This window comes from Nycticebus coucang, chromosome 5 (assembly GCF_027406575.1).
Source record: "Nycticebus coucang isolate mNycCou1 chromosome 5, mNycCou1.pri, whole genome shotgun sequence".
Classification (NCBI taxonomy): domain Eukaryota; kingdom Metazoa; phylum Chordata; class Mammalia; order Primates; family Lorisidae; genus Nycticebus; species Nycticebus coucang.
Genome location: NC_069784.1, coordinates 102,753,771 through 102,779,087, shown reverse-complemented (window position 1 = coordinate 102,779,087; position 25,317 = coordinate 102,753,771). Strand labels below are relative to the sequence as shown.

General features: G+C 38.9%; 1 protein-coding gene across 3 annotated transcripts in view; it reads right to left on the bottom strand.

Annotated features, from left to right (window-relative positions):
- NCOA7 (nuclear receptor coactivator 7) overlaps window positions 1-25,317 on the bottom strand; it is a 151,746-nt gene that overhangs the window by 62,862 nt on the left and 63,567 nt on the right. For all 3 annotated transcript variants that reach the window (XM_053591526.1, XM_053591525.1, XM_053591527.1), the window contains exons 3-6: window positions 24,608-24,828; window positions 9,896-9,975; window positions 6,160-6,267; window positions 860-973 (exon numbers count right to left, since the gene is read on the bottom strand). In XM_053591526.1, coding sequence (XP_053447501.1) covers window positions 860-973; window positions 6,160-6,267; window positions 9,896-9,975; window positions 24,608-24,828 — 523 coding nt within the window. The remainder of the gene's footprint in view (window positions 1-859; window positions 974-6,159; window positions 6,268-9,895; window positions 9,976-24,607; window positions 24,829-25,317) is intronic.

Below are 25,317 nucleotides of genomic sequence, written 5' to 3'. Positions count from 1 at the left end.
AAAATTTCCAAAATTAAAATTTTTCAGAACAAATTCTATATAGAAGTCAAGCCACATAAATTCCCTACAAGAATACTATTTCTATTTAAATTGAACATAAAAAAAGGCAAGTACACCTTTTCCCTTAAGAAATGCCACAAATATTTCGATAGGTATCCAATCAAACTAACATTTAAAAAAAAAGCCAACAGCATATGTGTAAACTCATGAAACTGGCTTAACAAAATGTCTTTGGAAAATAAGCTCAATAAAATATTCATATTAGACTCATAATACAAATTCCCTTTTAAAAAAAAAAAAGGAGGTCTGGCTCGGTGTAGCTCAATGATAAGGGCGCCAGCCACATACAGCAGAACTGGTGGGTTCGAACTTGGCTCGGCCTGTTAAACACCAATAACAACAACAACAACAAAATAGCTGGGTGTTGTGGTAGGCGCCTGTAGTCTCAGCTACTTGTAAGGCTGAGGCAAGAGAATCACTTAAGCCCAAGAGTTTGAGGTTATTGTGAGCTATGATGCCATGGCACTCTACCCAGGGTGACATAGTGAGACTATCTCAAAAACAAACAAACAGAAAAAAAAAAAAAAAAAAAATGGTCTACAAATAAACTATTTTACTAATTTCATTGGAAATTTAACCTCATACTTTTAAAAGGTATGCATTTTTGCCTTTGAGATCTTAAAAATGAACATGTTTCTCTTGGAAAAGATGCATTTCATTCTACAGTTACCTATCCCTAACCCTTTAGAGAGAATTTTAGATGTACTCTTATAAAAAATAACACATTAAATTTTACAACCCACAAAAAATTTCTCTGATAAAAATGAACTTCCGTGTGTGAAGTGGATGACGTACGTACAGGCAGTTTGTCATATTCGGCATCTGACGATGAGGGAGAGACAGTAGCACCAGGACTGGACGATGACAGCCTTAAGGTACTGGAAGGATAGTTGGCATCTGGCACAAAAAGGACCTGAGAAAGGCAAAGAACACATGAAGAAGTCCCAAGAATCAGACAAATCACTACCTAGTGTTCAGTGAAGCCATGCTCTGCCCATTTCAGTGCATGACTAAAACTCAGTTGGCTTTCACAGAACTCATAAGCAACTTGGGGTCTTCTAGACTAATCCATGTAATAAAGCTTGGCCACCTGAATGTGTGCAGTGTGAAGGTTATGGAACACATCTGTGGACACTGTGGAAGCTCAGAAAAGGGGAGAGCAAGGTGGATGAGTTGTCTGGGCAGGACACAGGAAGCAAGTGGGGTCCAGTGAAGCCTTGAAGATTAAGTAGAAATAAGACTGGAGAGTGGGAGAACCCTCCATGCAAGGGGACTAACAATAAACAAATGGAGACGAGATAACATAATACCTGTGCCAGGTAGAAATGGAATTAATCCGGGTTTGCTAACTCTTAGCAGGCTCTGAGCTCTGAAGTAGTAAGGTCCTTATACAACAAACTGTACAAACTAACATCAATACAATAATCCTAGTGCTTTCTCTTCTATCACTGTCTGGGTTATTTAAAAATAAAAACAGGTCAGGAGCAGTGGCGCATGCTTTTTATTCCAGCACTCTTGGGAGGCAGAGGTGGGCAGATCACTTGAGGCCAGCATTTCAAGACCAGCTATGGCAACATAGAGAGATACCCAGTCTCTACAGAAAACAGAAAAATTAGCTGTGTGTTGTGGCACATGTCTATAGGAAGACTGACACAGGGGGATTGTTTGAGCCTAGGAGTTTGAGATTGCAGGGAGCTATGATGATGTCACTGCACTATAGCTGGGGTGACAGAGCCAGGCTCCAAATAAATAAATGCATACATAAATAATAACCCCCTCAATGTACAAAATAACCATTCTTCTGGAAAATATGCTGGTTCTAGAAATGTCATAAATCTGTCATTCAACACTCCTTTAATTAGACATGCTACATTCTAGCATATATTAAATGTAATCTTAAATTGATGACCTTTAATTATATTAGACAGAATTCAGAGCTAATCATATAACTGGTCACTGATCAGTATTATTTACTATCTCCCATCCTTTCAGCCACATTTCTGTTTCAACGTTATTTAAATGTCATTTTAATCCAGAAAAAAATTGAGACAATAAAAGACACATTAAGACAAAGGTGGGGAAATCAAAGTCAAGAGGATGTAAGATTAGGACCGATTACAACCAAAATTAAGTCCTCCAAAATTACTAAACACACACTGGGAAGTGGGCCCTAAAATTGGCCTTGAGTTTCTATATGATAAATGCAAAGATATGGAAATCAACTTTAGGAGCACTCAATGTCTGTAAGTTAAGAAGAAACCAAATATTCATAAGTACAAGTATCCTCCCATGAAATCTCATTGAACTATTTGTCCTTCATGACATACTTAACAGTAAAAACAACAACCAGTTTTGGAGGACTATTCTTTATAACATCCTTAATACAGGTCAATGGCAAATGTCAAAGTTTAGAGTTCTGTAAAAACAATTTACAAAGGACTAATATTATGTGATAATATAAATTTTAATATGTAGCTTTTTTCTTTTGAGACAGAATCTCACTTTGTCACCTGAGGTAGAATGCCGTGGCGTCACAGCTCACAGCAACCTCTAGCTCTTGGGCTTAGGTGATTTTCTTGCCTCAGCCTCCCGAGTAGCTGGGACTACAGGTACCCGCCACAATGCCTGGCTATTGCTTTTTTTGTTGTTGTTGTTGCTGCAGTTTGGCTGGGGCCGGGTTTGAACCCGCCACCCCTAGTATATGGGGCCAGTGCCCTACCCACTGAGCCACAGGCGCTGCCCTGATATGTAGCTCTTACTTATCTTACATGGCTAAAGTGGAAGAATGAATAGACAGCATTTCCCCAAGCAATTCTTCATTAATAAGTATTTCTTTTGCACGTGAACTCCTGAAAAATATTAGCCAACACAGATTGAGATTCTGTGGTCTGACACATTGCAAATGCTGCATCTAAGGGATGCTCCCTTACTTAAATGGCTCTCTGCATTGCAACAGAGGTGAGTGGAGAACATGGGCTACCTCAGCCTGGAAGTGGGCCTGGATCATGGGTAGGGTGAAGGTTTCCTCCTGCCTTCGGAAAACTATTCTGGGCCTCCTCCAACACCAGCATATATGGTTCTGAGGTCCTAAAATTCCTTATTATAAAGCAAAGCTGTCATTTTAGCCCAGAAAAAAATTTTAAGCATCTGTAGCCAAGGTAACCTATGAACACAAAAACATGTTAAAGTACTAACCACAGTGTAATTCTTGAGTGTGCTCAAGATAAACTACTTGTAAAAGTACATTTTTTTTTTTTTTTGTAAAAGTACATTTTTTATATATGCCCTCACATGTGATGTAAGTATTAAGAATTAACAGCCAAACTCAGGACCTTCTGAAGAACATTTTATGCCTCAATTATTTACTTCAAGTGTGTCTGCTCTTGTTTTTTTTTTTCTGAAGTAACAAAAAGTCTAGAATTAGATTGTAGTTTGATAAACTCTCAGGTAACCTCCTCCTCAAATCACTCTCATATGAGGGCACTGACTCAACCAGACCAGTTTTATTTTCTATCTTAAGGTGATCATCAACTCAGCCTCCAGAAGGGTGAGTCTCACATTTTTGAAGCCAGAGAAGATCAAACTGTTTTTGATTTATCAGATCTGCTGAGATGAGAGCGACACCCACCCCTCTACATACCAAAATATAGTATTTTAAAATCCTTGAACTCAAAAGGTCATCTGCAGTTTCTGAAAGTCCCTCAACCTATTTCCCTCTTCTTAATTCTTTATCTTTGCCAGCAAAAGTCATGAGTATAGATGGGTTCCAGGACAGCTAACAGCACACAGTTATCTAATTCTATAAGGGCTGACACCACAATAAAGGCTAAGGGGACATCTAAGATAATACCATGGAATATTATTCAGCCATTAGGAAAGATGGAGACTTTACATCTTTTACATTTACCTGGATGGAGGTGAAATACATTCTTCTTAGCAAAGTACTGCCAGGAATGGAAAAATAAATATTCAATATACTCCATACTAATATGAAATCAATATATAAACAATTACATGCTCGAAAGAACAATAAAACGCTAATATAGACCAGTTCAGGGGTAGAGGGAAGCGAGAGGGGGCAGGCAGAGGACATCTGGCAGAAGGAAGGAGGGCAGGAGGTGGGAGCTCGCCTGATGTGCACATTATGAGGGTGTATAACACGCCCCCTGGTGAGGGGCTCTTCTACAAATGGAACTTTACCCTGGAAGTGAGCCTAAAATATTGCACCCTCACATTAATTTGAAAAAATGAAGAAACCCCCCCCCCCAAAAAAAAAATATATGGTCCAACCTCTAATTTCAGAGGTTAGGAAATGGAGATACAAAATAGGAAGTGACCTGCCCAAGTCATGTAGCTAAAACAAAACCAATGTAAATAAAGCTTTGGGGCTCCTTTTCTTAGTATTTTTACCATTACAGTAGGTGTATTAAAATAGTCCTTATACTTCTACCAGCTATTGGACCTTAAGCTAGTATCAATCAACTATTTTTTTTATGGGTATAACATAAAGAATCATCCTCAGTTATTTTACTATATTCCAGTGACTATAGTCTTTTGCCTTTAATTAGTAAATTTAAGCCTACACCAACAATGAAAGAGATTAAATTGTTAGTTATCCTAGAGATGAAAATTTATTAATTTTTGAGAAGTTCTAATGCAGATCTCCCCCCGTCCCCACACACACATTACCTGGTGCTGGCAGTATACTAATTTCTCCTTTGGACAAGAATATAAATACCAAAAACACTACAGTACAAACTGGCCAACTTGTGACCCTGTTGCCTTCATGTGCTGCCCTTGAAAAAATGCAAAGAATAATATCATCATTGCCTGAATGAAATTGTGCTTCAAAGCAGCATTATCTATTCTGAAAGAATTAAATGTCGCTATAATACCGAGATCCATGGAGATGCCCTAGTAAGTTAACACAAGGGAACTCAAATGTGCTCATGGCAACAAAGTACTTCAATGGATGGGACTGGAGACTTGGCCTCAGCTTAACTCCTTCCATAACTGAACCATTTAAATTTATTGCCTGACTGTAGTTTAAAAGCGGAGATACGAGAATATCTTATCACATAGAAGGAATTAATTTTTTTATTGTTGCAGTTTGGCCGGGGCTGGATTCGAACCCGCCACCCTCAGTATATGGAGCCAGCACCCCACTCACTGGGCCACAGGCACCACCCGGAATTAAAAAAAATTTTACTGGATTAACCTAGAGTGGCACAATTATACAATCTGTCAAATTCATGCAGCCTAACAAACAAAGTATAGTCATGTATCACTTTACCAGGGGGATACATTCTGAGATTTATAGTTAGGTGATTTTGTTGTTATTTGAGCACCATCTTGTGTACTAAGACAACAGCCTCTATACAGCTAGGCCATATGCCACAACTTACTGCTCCTAGACTATAAACCTATACAGCACGTTACCAGACTGAATATTGCAGACAAGTGTAATACAATGGTACGTCTTTGTGTAACTAAACATTGAAAAGGTACAGTTAAAATACAATAGTATAATCTTATGGGATCATTGTTGTATATGTAGTCCACCATTAATCAAACTGTTGCTATGCAGTGTGACTGTACTAAAAACCTGGAAAAAAATGAGGGTGGCTTTTTATGGACAGTCCTGTTAAATTCCTCTGTCTCTGACCAGGATGACCATTCTTGTTATGGTGTTAAACTAAGACCAAAAAACCCTCAAAAGTTCTGCCCAAATTAAAATAAAGTCATGGCTACAATTACCCGGAAGGGATAGATTAAGTTGAAATTTGCAATTCTGAATTAAACAGTCTGAGAATATCTGTTATATTCAACAGGAAAAAAAAAGAGTCACATTAATTTACAAATCTCTTGATGCCCTATGAAACACCTATTACATAAACTAACAATAGATATAACAAGCTGCATTAATCATTTGCAATGTATTCGTCCCTGAACCAGTTTGTAAGTGTTGGGATACTTTCACAATTCTTGGATCTAAAAGAGAGAAAAGATTGGAGATAGTCCTGTGACATTAATAGTGAGGCATTAAAAATGGCAGTAAAAGGTACACATGAAAGTCATAGTCAACAAGAAAATAATTACCTGGCCTGGAACAATAGTATGTGTAAAGAGTTTATTCAGTTCCACTAATTTATTGGGAGTGATGTTAAACTTCAGTGCTATGGAGTTTAGGGTATCCTGGCTTCCCGCCTAGAATAGTCAAATAAATAAGAGTCAATATATAAAGCCAAAAAAGAAGTCCTTTTTATAGATAACATTAATCTATTCATAACATGAGTAAATGAAAAAGTAATAGTTTCATACAGATAGACCATGAAAATGAGTGGATACATTCTCAATTCTTAATAAAATCACATAAAAGCAAACTCTTAAATCCAATTCATTCCTGGGCTCCGTCATCTTTGCATTTTGCTGTCCACGAATAGATTTATAATTTTATTCAGAAACAACCTAGGTGTAGGGGGTAGAGATCCAAGAAGTGAAATACAAAATTTCAAGAAGAAAAGAAAGAACACACACACACAATTGGGGAAGTGGGGTGACCTCCTCTCTTACAATTTTCTGTCATTTGTCTGTGTCACCACTGCGATATAAGCTGCTGGCCGGCGGCCTGTTAACAGCTGTTTTTCCCTGTGCTCAGTGCAGTGCCTAAACACAGAGGGCACTGGAGTAGTTGGCACATGAATACTATGGCAAGCAAGGAAATCGGACAGAAACTCAGATTAGCTACCAGTAATGGTTCACTGTCATTAAAATGATAACTTTCCACAGGCAGCCAAATTAGTGTTATTCTCCAAGTCTATAAAACTTGTGACTTTTGTTCCACGTGTAAACTTTTCTTTTCTTCTATAGGACAGGTGGAGGGGGAAGAGAGGACAGTGAGGAGATGAGAAACTTCACAGTAAAATAGCTCCACTCAGAAAGAAATTGCCTTCCTGTGGTCTTGTCAACGTCCCAGGATGTGCCTGTCCAGAGTCACCAGATGGCGTTGTCAATGGGAGGTGACTCTGATCAAGGTCACTGAGAAGGTCCCGTCTGTAGCCTTGGGTCAAGTCTGCTGGCTGACTCTGCAATCAGAACCAGCTCTACCAGGTGAGCCTTGAATTACACAGAAGTTTGAGGAAGCCAAAGGAAGGTGTGGACTGGTGAAAAAACTGAGATGGAGAAGCATCTCAATTTAACCCATTAAACTGGGCAGAATTAAACCCATCCCTGCCCTCGGTACCAAAAGCCCATCTACCAGATGAACTGCTTCAGACTGATCTAAGTTTATAGTTACAGTTTACTCTGAAACAGCCTGAGAAACTTTTTAGAAGAAGTTAGGATATAAATATATATATTTTAAAACCACTTAAAATTTAAGTAATAGCATATGCCCCTATGAGAGGACAGGATACCCTAAGCCTATACCTATAGCCTAACACAATCATTTCTACTAAAAACAAACCAAAAAGTTAAAACATTTTTTTTCTAATACTATATTAGATATTTATATAATACATTAAAACCTATAGATTTTCAGGGTTTGGAGTCAGGACAAGATTGAGAATCCAGACTCTAGAACTAGACGGCTGGAAGTGAAATCCAGATCTCCTACTTGCTATCTGTATGACCTCGGGCCATTTGCTTAACTTCCCGGTGTTTCCAACACAGCTAACTTCTCTGTGATGAAACAGAGCTCATCATAATATGTGCTTTATAGCACTTACTTTATGGTAAGTCATCAATTAATTTATTTTATATTGTTATGAGTAAAGCTTGTAAAAGATACCATGTACAGGGAGTTCAGGGAAGGAGAAAAACTTTAACAATTTCAGTTATTACATGAGGATAACACATAAATAAATAAATAAATATGTATGTGTGTGTGTGTGTGGAGAGAGGGAGAGAGAGAGAGAGAGAGAGAGAGAGAGGGAGAGAATTAGGCCACGGACCCTGAGAGGGATGCTGGTATCTTCGAATGCTTGAAACCAGAATGGTTGAACCTCCATAGCTCAGGAGCATTATAAATAATCCAGTAAGTGCTAGCAGGTTCTCTATACCCAAAGTTACATGAGTTACCTTTTATTACCAAGGAAAGTATAAAAATAAGTTTCCAAATAAAACAAATCTCTCCATAACACATAATTCAAATAGTTAGGCATGGCTGCCATACCGACTTAATCCCTACTTATGTTTACTAATTTGGAGGCTGATTTTTACGTCCACTGCATTTTATTGAGGAGTATATACTATGTGAAACAACTTCTAGCAAATGGTGCTTCTCAATTCTTTAGAGGGGCTTGTGAATTGTACTGGTGAATGAATACACACAGATCTCAAGGATTATGGCTCTAGAATTAATATTGTTCTTAACAATAATTTAATCCAATATTTCTCAAGTGCTTATTTCGAGAAAAGGCACTCAGTACAGTGCCTTATCAGTGACGTTTTAGACAGTCGTAATGTAAAATATAATCACCCCGAATCCTTTCTGAAATGAATGGGCCTATGTGCTCCTGAACAAACCCTAGAGATGATCACAGAGCATGCCTAGGCCAGGCTCTTCCAGGTGACTCTGTAGAGGCTTGGAGAAGATCCAAAGGAAACACCAGGGAAGGATCAGACCTGGCTGCTCACCTCATGCAGAGCACAAATAATGAGCATAAAACAGGTGCACCTCATGGTGCACAAATAACGAACATAAAACAAGTACATGTTGGGAAAACATAACTAGGTAATGACAACAGCACTCTGTTTCTTCTTGGAAGTCAAAGAGAACACTCATCAACGGTGCTACTTCACAGTGAATCAAAATAGATCTATAACTGAGTGCCCACCCTGTGCCAAGGCTAGGATACATAAGATACAGCTCTTGGCTCCAGGAGCTTGTGGTGCAGTGAGAGAGGAGAGCTGACACACTGTGTGGCGCTGCAGTGATGCAAACATGCATAGCACCATTCATCTATTGATTCAACAATGCAGAAGCCAACACCCTTCAAGGTGCAAGGAATAGGATGTAAACAAGCAGGTATATGGTCTCTCCACAGGCATACAAATCAGGGCACTAGATATACATTAAAATAACAATCACACTAATGAAACAATAATGTGAAATTGAGATAAATTATATCAAGGAATACTGATTCTGTGAGAATAAAAAAAAAGGGATCTGGTCTAGACTTGCTGGATAGTCGCAGAAGGTAGGAATGAACATGGTGAGTCAAGGAAAAAAGATGCTGAGAATAAGGAATAAGGTTGTAGGTTGCATGGATGATGAAGCCAATACTTCTTGAAAAAGGACCAGGCATGGAGGACTAAGTGAACGTGTTGAATAGTCAAGTGAACTCAGAAAAGGTGTCTGGGATGGACACCTAAAACTGGTACTCACTGTCATATAAAAGATAAATCATAGGTTTGTTTGGAAGTTCTAGCAGGGGATCACAGTTCTAGAATACTCTTAACTGAAGAAGAGTCCTCCTGTCTTGTGGAAGGTCATCCCCTTCATCACAGCTTCCGGGCATACACAGGGAGCAATAAGAGAGGAAGGGGTCACTTGCCTGGTCAGTCAGATTGGCCTATGCAGCATTGGTGATCAATAGGGTGGGCAGATGCTGTAGGCATATCACTCACCTCACATTCTCAAGCCACTGGGTGACACGAGATTGCCAGGGGAGAAAATACGAAGGGAAAAGAAATGACTCAGAATTTATCTGAAGAAACTTCATACTATTTAGTGGGTAAATAAGTAGAGAAGCCACGAGGCAGAAGGTGTCAGGATAAACCTTACATAACCCTAGCAGTGTTACTGATGTCCATGCACCTTGCTTATACTTACTGTGTATTCCATGGTACCATGGGGCTTCTGAACCACCATCTTCTTCTCTTTTTTATCATGTGTTTTGTTTTGATTGTCATCTGAAGAATAAATTGATGTCAATGAATAATTTCATTTTCAAGAAGTGAAGACAAAACAAATCTGTAGTATATGAAAATCCAATTTCAAATCAACTAATTAAGACAGTAATAGAGAAACGAGCCCAGGTCACAACAGACCACATTCACAGAGGCACACTACCCATCAATGGACACCTGGATAAATGACTAATATTATCTATAACTGAGTAAAAATGAGGTCACTTTTATAGTTATTAATAGTTTAAAAGACAATGTTTATGAAGTTAATAGTAAAACCAATATAGTCATGATATAAATGATGCATAATGAAAACCAGTACAGCCTTTTTAGAAAGAAATTTGACAATATGTAGTATTAGCCATAAAAATGTTCATTCTCCAACTCAGTAATCCTTCTCCTAGAAATTTATCTTAAGGGTAAATTCAAAAGAAAAAAAATGCTACATGACACAGCATAGGATTATTATAATATTTATAATACTTGCAATGAAAACTTAGAAAGACCTGTATATGTCCAGCAATATAATAAGCGGGACCATAGATTTTAACTTTTCTTTTTTTTTTTAGGTCAGAAATGGCCATTGGCATTTGGCAGCTACATATGATTCATCCTAAATGCTATAATTAAATACATTTCATTATATTAATCTACATATCAAAACCCATGAAAATACATGGCAATAGATAAAAATTTTAAGTGACAATATAAAATTGAATTAATCATGAAAAGATGCTCTGGCTTGTAGGTGATCTGAGAAATGCAAATTAAAACCATGTGTTCATTTTATACCTATTAGCCTGGTACAATCAGAAAACTGCATAACCCTAATGATGACAGAAATGTGAACTGCTACCGGGAATGTACACTCGTTCGGTCATTCCAGAGACTTAAGTATATATAGTTCACATGACCCAGTAGTTTAACCCACAGATATATATCTTCTCCCAATATATATACTTGACCCGCCTGAGGATATTTATCACAATGTTATCTGTGGCAGTGGGGAGCTAAAAGGCAAGAAAAATGTGGTAGATAAACTCTGAGGTTCCAGACAGTAACTGAAAATAAAAACAATTTAAAAGCCAGAAGTATACACAACAAATTTACATCAAGAGAAACAGACGGGGAAATACAGAATTTTAAATTTAAATGTACAGCATTTATGTACATTTAAAACAGATGGACAGACAACAATCACAAATATTGTTTAAGGGTACGGAAAAGCCTACACACATGGAACACAATAGAATGTGTGAAACGGGGAGAGAAATGGAAGTGAGGAATGAAAAAAGGGCATTAATGAATACCTAACAAGAAGCCCCACTGATGATATGCCATGATCAACTCAGCTCTCTTCATCTGAGCTCCTGCAAACATACATACATAAACACCCAGAAATGTTATCAAGAATGTTGATATGTTATCAAAATGTTGAATGTTATCAAAATGTTATCAATGTGCTACGGTGCATCTAAGAATGGTACGGGTGAAATTTACTAAATGTAGAATATAAAAGTCTGATCACATTAACTAAGAAAATGCCATGAAGGCTACGTTAACTAGTTTGATGAAAATATTTCAAACTGTATATAAAACCAGCACATTGTACCTCATGATTGCATTATTTAATAAAATAGCTATCATTTAATAAAAAGAAAAGAAAAAAAGAATGTTATCAATGATTATCATTCATTTACATAACAAAGATGGGCATAGTAGATGAAAACTGAAAAGTAGCACAGAAACATGAAAATCAAAGTTAATTCCATAAGACTTGTCTGACTTTCCAATATTTCCTTTCTATAACTTAAAATTGAAAACCAAGAAGAAAAAATAAATTTAAATCAGAGCTACCCTTAGAATTCTGTTCTAGTCATCTATATGTTCAAATCAGATCCATTTGTATAACCAAAAAGACCATAAAAACCACCTCTAGTCTAAAAAAAAAAAAAAAAAATGATCTCTCTACTTGTAGATGGCCCAATCTAAATTACTTGAGAAAGATGGGACTAATGACTCCAGAGAAGGAGATTCTACATAGCTTATTCAAAAACCCCAATCACAATATTTTACAAATCAGTAAAAACTAATTCGAATAGTTCTTGGCAGGTAAGAAATAAAATGTTAACAAAAGTCTCCCTTTTTTCCTTCTAAACAATCTGAAATATTTTAATTGTTTGCTTTTGCTTTGATCACATGGAAGATGAATACCCCAGGCTAACAGTCCTAGACACAGCCTTCCACAATTCCTGTTGGCATAAGGTTAAATGCTATTCACTCCTTTTAATATCTCAGCTCTACTTTCTTGGCATATTTCTGCCCTCCTCACGGTCTTCATAAACAGCTGTCGCTTTAGAGCCTCTGGCTTTCAGAGTAGCCCGTTTATATTCTTTTAAGCTACTTCCTGTTAGAAAGCCTAAGATGCTTCCTTCTTTACTGCTGTGCAGCGTCTGGTACACACCCTTCCACATGCTGTTTGTCGGTATCTCTGGTCTCAGTGGGGAACATTACTTTCAGCCACCAATATGTGGGAGCTTCCATCTTATCCAGCTGGGGGGAAAAAACGTGTGCTGACTGAACCTTTCAGGACAAACTTAACTATGAATGCTGGAATTAGTACAAAAATTAAATTACCTTTCATTGGTGCAACTGAGTAGGCTCGAAAAAGGTCAAGCATGTGATATTACTAAAAGAAACAAAAAAACCTTCCCTTCTAGAACCTTCAGAGTCTAAGGTTTTGAGGTCCTGGAGGTAATGACCATAATGTACCTATCTTTGAATGTCCTGTACCTTAATATGATACCTGATATATCTGGTTGAAATAACTTCCAGGTATACATCAGTGAGCCTGATATGTTTGGCCGTAGAAAATACTTTTCACCAATGTAACATCGCGCTGGGCAAATCATATGCAGTGTCAAAGCCACAGCCCAAACACTATGTTTCAGTCAGCTCAATATAGAAAGTAGAGGAGTAACTGGCAAATTATAAGGATCTAATTTAATTGACTTTAACATCAGGATAGCCCAAAGTTGAGTTTTATATTGCTAAATATAAATACTTTATGCAGTGAGTTGTAAAGATGATCAATTATATATCTCAACATGCAAAGTTCTGAATGTCTTACCAAGACAGGTTCTGCCGCACATAGTCCACAAAGCCCTGGAAAGGTTCCTGGCTCTAGATAGAGCCAGGAAGACACAGGAGCTGCCGCGGGAAAGCACCATTCTGCTGGGCTTCAGGATGGGGCTCCACCTCTCGTGTTTTAGGTGAGGACCCATGACCATCCCCAAGGGTGCCACTGTCTTGCAGTGACACCACTTCTACACCTTTATACCTACCCAGACCCTGGCCCTCCCTGTGCCCAGGAAGCTTAGGCAAATGATATACAAGTATCTACTGCCAAGAAGGGAAATTTGGCCAAGTGCTCCTCAGAAGCCACTCTGGCTGTATGGACTGTATCCCAGTCCAATAAGGAAGTACCTGTGACAAAAACGAAAAAAGCCCCAGAGGAATGAAACACAGCCCTTCAGCCTAGAGCACTTCACACTGCATAAGTCTTGAGGGAGCTGGAATGGGGAACTTGTGTGGAACTTGCCTGACTTAAACCTGAGTGATCTTGGTGCTCTGCCACCTCCCTCCCCGCCCCGTGAGAAGACCTCCAGGGCCCAGAACACAAGCTCTTGGCTCCTGCAGTGAGAAGAGGACAGATAGAGGTGTGTGGGAAGAAGACTCCCCTCTCTGCATCAGGACTAACAGAAGGGGACATCCAGCAGGGTGCCTGGCCTGGAGGCCGGGTGTGAAGGAATCCCTTGGACTGGTCATCTCTCACGTCCTGGACAAGTTCACAACTGCCACGAGAGTAAATCTTATGAGGAGGTCTGAGATTTGAGAACAGAACCTAAGAAAGGTTTAGGTTTAAAGGAGTGGCAAAAAAATTACAGCAGTAGAAGGGCAGGAAAGGTATTAGAGAGATGAGGAAAGGAATGTAACATCCCCAAGGCCATGAAAAAATCTTAAAGGGAAGTGTTTTTGACACTGTCAGATGCTACACAGAGGCCCAGAGATACAAGCCTGGGAATGGCTAACTGGAAGTCAGTGAGAGCTACAGAAAGTGGAGGGAGCTCAAGACAGATGGTGTCAACCAGAGCAGTGAAGGAGGGGTGAGGTCCTCTACTAAAGCATAACAGGTAAAGACAGGCCTGGGGGAGTAAGAGGTGGTGAAATTTATTCATTTTTTTGAGACAGAGTCTCACACTGTCACCCAGGGTAGAGTACCATGACATCCTAGATCACATCAACCTCAAACTCTTGGGCTCAGTGATCCTCTTGCCTCAGCCTCCCAAGCAGCTGGAACTATAGGTACACGCCACAATGCCCAGCTAGTTTTTCTGTTTTTAGTAGAAATAAGGTCTCACTCTTGCTCAGGCTGGTCTCAAACTCCTGAGCTCAGACATCTACCTGCCTCAGCCTCCCAGAGAGTTAGGATTACAGACACCATGTCCTGCCAAGGTGATGAAACTTAGAGGAGTTACTATGGCAAAGATAAGGTTTCAATAATGCGAACATTAAAAAGTTATACAACAATAAAGGTTCACCTAGAGGTGGGGTCTCAACACCAGGGTGATAGCTGCATAAAGCAGGCCAATACACCACAGTAGGGGCCATCTGAAGAGCTAGAACAGCTGTGGGTGGGGGACAGGGAGATGCTGGAGGAGAGAACAGTGTGATAAGTTAGTTTCCTACTGCTGCTGTAACAAATGACCACACATTTAGTGGCTCACAGTAAAAATAAACACAGATTTATTGTCTTATAACTCTGTAGATTAGCAGTCATGCATGGGTCTCACTGCTTTCCTTCTAGAGGTGCTGGGGGAGGGTAGGTTGCCTTGTCTTTCCTAATTGCAGGAAGCTGGCTACTTGCCTTGGCTCAAGGCCCTTCCTCCATCTGTAGAGCCAACAGCACTTCCCAAGTCCATCTCACACTGCCATTTGTCTGGCCCCCTCTTTCCTATCACCCTTTTGCACTTTTAAGGACTCTTGTGATTACACTGGGCCACCTTGATAAGCCAGGAAGATCTCCTCACAGCCAGCAGGTTGGCAACCTTGATTTGCTTTTGCCATGTAACATAACAGGCTGTGAGAATTAAGACATGGCCATCTTCATGGGGAAGCCATTATTCTCCCCACCATAAATGGAGAACAGATTTTTGAGAAAAGATAAGAGGTTGAGATTCACTGAGGGAATTTTTGAGGATTCCAGTCGTAATGTCAGATGTGGACAGTGAGTGTACTGCGGGGTGTTAGGGATGCAGGACTCAGTAGATATTCCAGACCGGGAAAAAACCGGTAAGAATGAGTCAATACCAACGTTCTTCAAAGCTGAGCATCTGACTCCTGTCACAGAACAGGGACAGGGTGGATACTGGACATACTTCATATTCTGGTGGAAAACAGAAACAAAAGAGACACCTAGATCTTGAAACCATAATTTCTACAGATACAAGGAGAACAGAAAAGAAGCTATAGAGCTTTTCCTCCCTCTTATTATCACCTACCTGACCAAGCACAAATAGAACTTTTGAAAATTATCAGGTTTTCAAATTATATCAAGGCCAACTCTGCACTGGGCTTGTGCTTACCGAGGGTGTGTGTCTCCTGCCCTGACTCCCGTGGGCAATCAACTCTCTCCTCTCCATCTGTCTCTACTGGGAATTCTGAATGGGGTTTACGAGGCCAGCAGCACAGTACCACTGATATCTAAAGAAGGGAGAATTGTTTCCATGGCATCCAATGAGAGAAATTCGTAAAGGCAAAAATTGTGCCTCATCAGATTTTTCTCAGAAAGGAGTACCTTGATTTACGAACACGAAGATGTTTCCAGTGAGAGGGTATGCCCTGTACTGGAAACCAATCATTCGGCTATGACAGCCTGTTCACAAAATCAGATCATCTGCCATCTCCTTTGTGTCACCAAACATCTTTCTGATTACAATTTGTCTTAGAGCAAAACGAGCTGGGTTCAATAGCATTGCTGACACATTTTCACAGCTATGTGACGTTAAGTAAGTTACTTCTGAAATCTTTGTGCGTCAGTCTCAATTATCACCTCTAAAATGAATTACTATCTCAAAAATGTTGTTGAGGAAATTAGATGATGAATAAAGTATTAATTTCAGAGCCTGGCACAGAGTAACTGTATAACAAATGTTATTATTATTATCATCAACATAAGAGCAATTTGAATTGTGTTAAAAGAGGTATAAACTGTGAGCAAACAGTTTCATACCAGAAATACAGCAGTGATACAATATTCATGATAGATTATGAATTGTGTGAAGGAGAAAAACCACATCTGATCACTTTGATACATGCCCCAAATCATTAGATGAAATTAGCCATTACTGTAATTTTTGAAAATATAACTAAAAAAACTAAATGTAAACTTCCTTAACCTGATAAAGAATTTATTTATTGTTTGATATTCATTAGAAAGATGCTTGTGAACAAGCAAGGCAACACTAAAGAGCAGGCATCTCAAAAGCATTGTGTTACAGAAATGAAAACTGACTGACTTGTGTTGTCACTTCCAGGTCTGCAATAGCTGGTTAATTACCTAAACTCAGCGGGCACTAAGGCCTGGGGAGGCTGCAAGAGATACCCAGGTGAGCAGAGGAAACGCACTGCACCAGCTCCACCCTCTTCCTTTACCTTCTATCCGCTGAGGAAAGCAGGTGCCTAAGAACCATCCCAGCAAAGTTTTTTTTTTTTGCAGCTTTTAGCCAGGGCTGGTTTGAACTTGCCTCCTCTGGTGTAGGGGCCACGCCCTACTGCTACATAGGCACCACCCACCCCAGCAAAGCTTTTAAGGCTTCTGGGCATGTTTATCTGTCACTGCCCAGAATTACAAAGCAGAGGCTAACCTACTGCGATGTGAGGCCACACCCCAAGTATTGAAGGTCATAAAGAAGAAACACTGTAGTGGAGATAAAAGCAGAAACACTACAAAACATAATGGAGACAGTTTGGGAACTCCCAGGATGGAGAGAGAATTCCTGCCACTCATTGGAGGCTTAGTGGCCCTGCACAGTGCTGCAAGGCAACAACTGGGCTGTGAATGTACTTGGCACCCACTCTGACGTCAATGATCTCTTGAGAAATTAACCGCAAGCTCTCCTACTAAAGCATTATTGTATAAACTGAGATGAGTCCTTTTATCAGAAACTAGAAGGAAAATTTTTTTAAATAGTGTAACACTACCAATGTCAATTCATGGTTTATACCTATCTTTGTTCTGAAATCTCTAGTCAAAGCAATAGATAAGAGTTTTAAATTCTAAAAAGAAATGAAAATGTGATTAGCACATAAATTAATTTTCTACTTATAGAGCCAAAATTATCATAAAAATGTTAAGAATTCATAAAACTGTTCCGTAATACATAAGACTATCCAAAAATACTTTTAAAAGGTGAGAGAGGGTAGGAACACTCTACTCATCTCTATTGATGTTAAAACGCATGATAAAGCCACAGTAATCAAAACACTGTGGTGACATGACTAAAAAACAAGACTTCAGTGTAAATAAGAGAGCTGTTATTAATCAGCGAGAAAAGGCTGGGTTTTCCCATAAGTATCACATAAATTCAGGTTAGAGGGGAGGTTTTGGCATCAGACAGATGTGGATGAGAGTTCTAGGTCTGCCCCTTGCTCACTAGGTGAGCCTGGCAAGTGACTTTACTTAAGCAGAGTTGGTTTCCCAGTGTGTATAAAATGAGGATGTTGTCGACTCCAAGGACTTACTTAAGCATTTGAAAAGCAATTTAGAAAGGGCATTCTGCAATGTACAAATAAGGGCTCAAGGAACTTAAAGGATTATCAAACACTGGCTAAGATTTGGAGAAAAGTTTAAGTCACTCTCAAATCAATGCAGGTGGATTAAAAATTCAATAGCAAAAAATAGTCATAAATGTCTTTGAAGACAAAATAGGACTTATATTTGCTTCAAGAAATAACATTCTCTACCAGTGATGCACACGTCTCAAATTATTGGCTCGAGAACACAAAAAGTGTAATTAATGTATCCAGGACTGTTATTTAGCACTTGAAGGGGAACCTCTGGAAAATCTAAATTGCAAGCTGTTACAATTAAAAAAAAAAAAAGATGTGTCAGGGAAGAATGAACTGTGTACTCTACATGAACTTTGTATTTTAGCATCTCCACAAAGGACAATTTCATTCCGTACATGTCACCGCAGCCTGGATGGACTGAGACGATGGACAGTTTGATTCCTGTGAAACTGGCTTTTATATTTCCTGTATTTTCTTCTAAAGTATAAATTTGCCCAGTTAGGTCCTTGAACCATTTTCTTTTAAAAAGTCATTTTGAGGGCGGCGCCTGTGGCTCAGTGAGCAGGGCGCCGGCCCCATATGCCGAGGGTGGCGGGTTCAAACCCAGCCCCGGCCAAACTGCAACCAAAAAATAGCCGGGCGTTGTGGCGGGCGCCTGTAGTCCCAGCTGCTCGGGAGGCTTAAGCCCAGGAGTTGGAGGTTGCTGTGAGCTGTGTGAGGCCACGGCACTCTAACCGAGGGCCATAAAGTGAGACTCTGTCTCTACAAAAAAAATAAAATAAAATAAAAAGTCATTTTGAAAAGGAGTATTTTGGAGGGTGGGAAAGACACTAGGAAGGGGAGAGAAGCAACACAAGGCCTGAGGAACAGCAAAAGGAACCTATACGGATGCGCATCCCCGGGGGGTAGATACTTCATTTCTTTATTTAATTTAGGACTCATCATGAGCATTAGAACAAGTCAGATTAATAAGGAATGACATCTGTGTTATGCAGACCACTATGGTGATATCGGGAATAGACTCTGAACTCAAGCTCATATGTAGCAAGATAGGTTTCTTAAGACACAGCAGATTGAGTGACTATATCTTTCTGTTCCGCCAATGACAAGAAAACGCGCGTTAATGGGGCTGTGAGGTCAGGGAAAGAGGGTCCCTTTGGTCAAAGCTGGTATAACCAAAGCCAGGACAACTCAGGAGTGTTTGTGTCAGAGCTGCTTACCTGTAGACGTTAACTATTCTCCGACTACTGGGATTTCTAAGGAAATGTAACCTTGAAATTCTGGATTATAAATCCATCTTTCCCTTTGGAATGTATTTCTATAGAATAAAATTTACCACATTGTTGATATTCTGAGGTTTTGCAAACTGTGTGGCTGAAAATGTCTACAGTGACAATGTTCAAAATAGAGCTGAGGAGAGAAAAAACAGCAACAGTCTATGGAGGGGCAAGAATGAGCCAGAATTTCTTCTGGAGGCTAAGAAGTTTTCAAGTCATGAGAAACAGAAACTTCTCTCTACCTCATTGATCCATTTGTTTTATGTCTCAGGAATGTGGAAACAAGAGATCCGGTGCTTCAGACTATAAAACATGAACAAATGCTACGGGGCTGGAGAGTCTGCAGCGCGTGATACTTGGGATGTGCAAAGCCTGACCTCCCACTGAGGATCCTTGCTCGCTTGGCTCTCCCTTCTACTTCTCTTTCTCAATATTTGGTAACCTGAGAATTATAAAGCTAGTTAATTACTATATAATTGAAAGATGTTAGATCTTGGGTTTTAAGAATTGTGGTGCCTTTAACATTCATAATTATAATGGTTATGTATTTTTAATTTTATGTTTAATTAGTTACCATGTTCACCACCAATTCTTTCATGTAAGTACCGCGTGCTAACTGATTGCGTCACTGAAGCCCCCACCAATTCTTTCTTAAAATGACTTTTTTATTCTTCAGGCCTAGACTTTGGCATGTCTCTGACAATAATATCCCTCCCTCTCCGTAAATTTTGTTTCAGGAAATATATGACTCAAGAGATATCCCTCCTGGAACTTTGTATATCTCAGAATGTCTGGCTGTCTTTGAACTTAAAAAATAACATTCACAACCACACAACTTAGGAAAAGATTTTAATTCCTCTAGTGTTCACTGTATGATTTCTACACTCAGGTCTGAGTTATAGCTCATAAAAACATTTTCCTAATCTGTTACTGGCTTTGATCACTGCTTCTACTTTTTTGGCTTCTTCTCCAAGAACACCTTTGATTTTTAGTCTTCATTCATGCTTCTCATTTCTGTCATCTTCTTGGACCACCTTCATTCCATCAGCCACAATGCATGCATTCTGGGGACGCCTGTAAGGTTTGTCCTGTTCACTACCGAGGTGTTCACTGTGTGAAACATCAGTCTGACTTCTTTGATGGTCCCCAAGAAGCACAGGCCTATTTCCATCCTAATAATCTCAATTTATCTTATATTTGAATCCCCTAAGCTCATATGGCTTGATTAAAGAAAATTAGATTCTTGACATCCTATTCCCCCATGAAAATCCATTTTAATTTTGGATTCTCTAATTCTTTGAGATCTAAAGTACAGAAATGATCATTAGTTTTGCATATAAGAACAAGGCCATTGTACATTGTAACTTTACCTATAATGTTTGGAAATTAACTTATCAAACAAAAGTCTGATTTGGTTAAACAAAAACCCTAAGGGAAAAGTAATCTGTATATGGAAAAGTGTCAAGGTTGCCTTTGCGGGAAATAACTCAGTAATTAGTCACTTTCATATCATGAAAAACAAAAAATGTATAGCAAAGGAAAATAAAATTCAAGTTATTTTTTCTTGGTAAGTTTCTTTTGAACTCAGGATAGTAAACTATGATTTAAAGTGACTAATATAAATATGACATAATCATAATATATTTCATTCCAATTTAGGCATTTAGACATTTAGATAAATGTCTCTATCGCGTTCCAATCTTATGACTGCATAGCTATATTTCAAATGAAGAACTTCCCTATACTGAAATGTTACCCATGTTTGTAAAATTCCAATTCTTATCTCCATGTTCTTAGAAGCAAGGAAGTGTACTAGTCTGAGATTAAGGAATAACGCATTCCTTTAATATGAAAGTATTCTGTGATATAACTCATGCCAATTTAATATATCTTGATAATTTAATACAGACTAAGCATCTTTTGATACATCTATAAATATCCCAACATACTTGTATCACATTTTACTTAATATCTAATTTTTAAAAATAGTATATTTAAGACATATTATTAACAAACAATTCCTTAAGAGTTTATATTATATAAACAATAAACGAAAAAGGAGTCACTATGTGTTAGGAAATACACATGAAAGCATACAAGGGCTGGGTTTGCTTATTCTAGAAGCTTTTGTTGATGCTTGTCGCATGTGAGGTTCTGTGCTAGGTGCTGGATCTACATCTATCTGATGCCACCTGCTTCAATATAATTACTCCACTTCCTTTCTCCTACTCCCCTTTCAAAAACAAAGCAAAACATTTTTAATATCAGTATAATATTGTTATAAGGAGACAATTCTCATGACTCAGTCTTTCCATAACATCCTTTATAAGTATCTTAAGTGTTCTGTTCTTCATAGTATCAAGAGACAGCAATGAATTTATTACTTGCTAGCAAAAGTGAGGCACAGACAAGCATAATTCAACAAGTGAAAACATTTAAAATATGCATCTTCGGATTAGGCCGGTAATGTCATAGACATGGAAAATATACCTACAAAAAGTAATCACTTGCACATTGCTTACAGAACTTTGTATTTGTTTAATGTTCTTTTGTAAAACCTTTGCTTTTACTCTAGTATTCCATTTTCCTATATTCCCTAATTGTTAATACTAAAAAAATAACTACATGATGTGTAGAAAAGAAAAAGAAATAAAAAAGAAAATAAACTCCCTTGCAATTTGTGTACCCAGAGAAAATACCAACAGACTGCTAAATGTCCTTGTGATCTTTTCCTCTATACATAATCATTTGCTGCCCAGTAACATTTCATTTTGACTCTGTTATGTGGTCCCTGGATTACTTACTCTTTTACACGTATAGATTCATCTCATACCTTCAAGTGGTGATCTGCACGCTGCCTTTCACTTGAAATCTAAGTTCCTCGGGGCAAATTTACTTGGCACTTCAAAAACATCTCCAAACACAAATTCATCACCTTCCTTCCTCCTTGAGCATCCTAGTTTGGCAGTTTTGACCCTGTGCCCTTTTCCCTCACACACTACACTGGTCATCGGATACTGCCATTTCTATGAGCAAAATCTCTCTTCAGCCTGTGTTTTCTGGCAGCCTCTGTCTCAGGCCAGCACAGCCCGCCTTGGTCCTGCCATTTTCACACACAGTTAATGGAAAACAAAAATGAATAGAAAAAAAAAAGTAGGAAATTTCATTTGTCATTGAAATTCTCTTCCACTGGCTCCCTACTAGCTACTGAACAAAGTCCAAATCCTCCCAGCCGGTCATCAAGATCCCCCCACTTTGGTCTGCCTCTCCCACCCTGACTAGAGCCGCTAAAGCAGCACACAGCTGGACCGGAGAATCTCTCTAATTTGAGGTCTGACACGCCCCCTGGTGGCACAGAACAGAACCCTGGTCTGGGAATCTGGGGAATATAATAGGCAGACTCAAGAGGGAAAGCAAACCTGCCTAGATCAGAGTTTGTCACCTCCATCAGATATGCAAAGGGCCAAGGAACACTGAACTCAATGTGGCCCAAACCAGAGGTTTTATCAAAGCACTGAATTCTCCTGAGGAAATGCCTCAAACCTCCAAACCACTTGTTATAATTACCTACCATTTTTGAGAGAAGATAACAAGCTATAAAGAGATTCTCTTGAACTTATTGCTACCAAATAAAAATACAGGCTAGTTTTCACCCAATGACTATACTGTCGCCTATAATATTCGAGAATTCTTATGAAATTCAAACAAATAAAGACACAGTGTACACTCATCTCTGTATTAATTCTTCCCTTTGATGCACATTTAAAGGACATTTGTAATGCTGCAGGCTAAGCCACCTCTGCCTGTACACACAGGGAAGCAGATAAAACCCACGGTAACAATGCGTTGAGAAGTCCAACCGGGGCGGGGGCAGGGAAAATTTCCCAGAAGGGATGATGACTGGGCTGATTTGGCTGAGCCAAGTAAGAGTGGGTCAGGTAAAAAGCGAAGAGTATTGCTTCAAACTTAGCATTACACAGGCGATGAAGTATATCACAATAAAAAGCTATCCAAACGCAGCAAGAAGTCAGATGTAAAAGATGATTTGAAATGCAACTTTCCTTAATCCTCTTACTTTTTGGAAATAAGGGACAGCACACAATGCTTTAACTCGGGGGAGAAAATTTATTAACATCACAAGTCTCTTCCATTGGTTAACAGTTACAGTATTTTATATAATACTGAATGGTTAGAGATGAAAAGCATCCATTAAGATATGGAATACAGTATTATACAATCATCTTAGCCCACTGTGATGCCACAAACCACATGCTTTCTGCTGCAGTTAGCTCATCTGCCTGTGTGGGAGCAATGCCAGCAACACAGCACTCATTCCCACCTCAAGGGCAGTCTGTTTCATCTTTGATGATCACTGTTAGAAAGTTACATTAAACCTGTATACAAGATATGTCTCCCAGTCTCTTTGGTATTAACTTAGAGATCAAGTGTAGAGCCCTCCAGAACCACTTCTTATTGCTCTGCTACAAGACCACATTCCTACATTGTATTTACAGGATGTTCTCACAGATCTCCCTCAATTTTCTCTCCCTTTGCCTAGCAATCTCAAACGTACCGTAACCCGTGTGCCACTATGGTTAAGTTCTGACTACTGTTACCCGTTATTTATTTTATTTGCATTCTGTTTGGAACACACTTCAGGCCCATATATGATAGGACAGTAGGCATGAGATGCATGGTCCAAGTAAAGCTAGACATGCCACTTCCGCTAAGGCAGTTTCAGATGCCATGGCTGTTCTGAGACATGTAACACTGTGGATGCACTTTAAGATCCTCTTCAGCTAAAATTCCCACGTTTTTTTTTGTTTTTTAACTGACAGATGCTAGGCCATGTCTCCTCCATTTTCTAATGCCAAAAAGTGCAGGCATTTCTATCAACAGGTTTACAGACATGTCTATATACATTAAGAAAAATACGCCTTTCTAGGGCTGGACGTGGTGGCTCACGCTGTAATCCTAGCACTCTGGGAGGCCAAGGCAGATGCACTGCTTGAGCTCAGGAGTTCAAGAGCAGTCTGAGTCAGAGCGAGACCCTGTCTCTAAAAACCGCCAGGCGTTGTGGCAAGTGCCTATAGTCCCAGCTACTAGGGAGGCTGAGGCAAGAGGATCACTTGAACCTAAGAGTTTAAAGTTTCTGTGAGCTATGATGCCATGGCATTCTACTGAGGGTGACAAAGTAAGAATCTGTCTCGAAAATAAGAAAAATAAAATGAAAGAAGGAAGAAAAATACACATTTCTCATAAAGGGAAAGGGACCATTCATTTGATGACTATGAGTGGTCATCTAATGCTACATGCTGGGGACACAAAGCTGAATAAGATGTTATTTCATTGTGAGACTACATATGGAAAGCACAGCCTGGGCATGTAGTAGTGTTCTCAATAAACTGCTACTCTTATTAGTATGATCACTTATAAATTATAGACTTTGAAATATTCTTACAGATTTCTAAAATGAAAATACTGCAGTAAGCGCCATTGAGACTCACCCATACTGTAATATCTCTTTAGCTCTGTACGTCTGATCTCTTTTAACTGGTTAGTTTTTCTCTTTTTCTTCTCATCAGTAACATATTCTGCTTCCACAGCATTGTTGCGTTTGTCTTGCTGTAAAATGACGGTATTAACATCTTCTTTCCCCGTATGAGTCCTTGTAGCTATAGCTGAGGCTGTTTCTGCATTTTGTTTGGCTTGTTTTTTCTTTTTCAATCTAAGAAGAAGGAAAAAAGGAAAACCACTGGAGAAATGATTTGCTGGTAGAAATCACATTAATTTCATACTGTTGGGCTCTGAAAACTAATTAACAGATCCAGGAAACATTTTCCTTATAATAGTGTTCATTGTATTTTCCTGGGTTCCCAGCCCCTTTCTAACCATTTGCAAATTCTTATGTGGAGATTTGTGGCCTTTTCTCAATTTTATAACCGCAGTACTATGTCTCAGAAAATTATTGGGAAATGGTCTATGCCTGAGGAAAAGCAAAATTCTCCTATAGGGTATTAAATGTTGAGTTTTTTTAAATCAAGATATTCAGTAACCCTGTTACAATGCCACACTAGGAGAATTATATTTCAAAAAAATGCTTCTAGTGTTCAACATTACCTTTGACCTGGTAGGAAACATGTTTATAAAAATAAGTCTTCTGTCCTTTATAAATAACTCACACACTGATTTATAAAGATTTGGCAAGGTATGAACT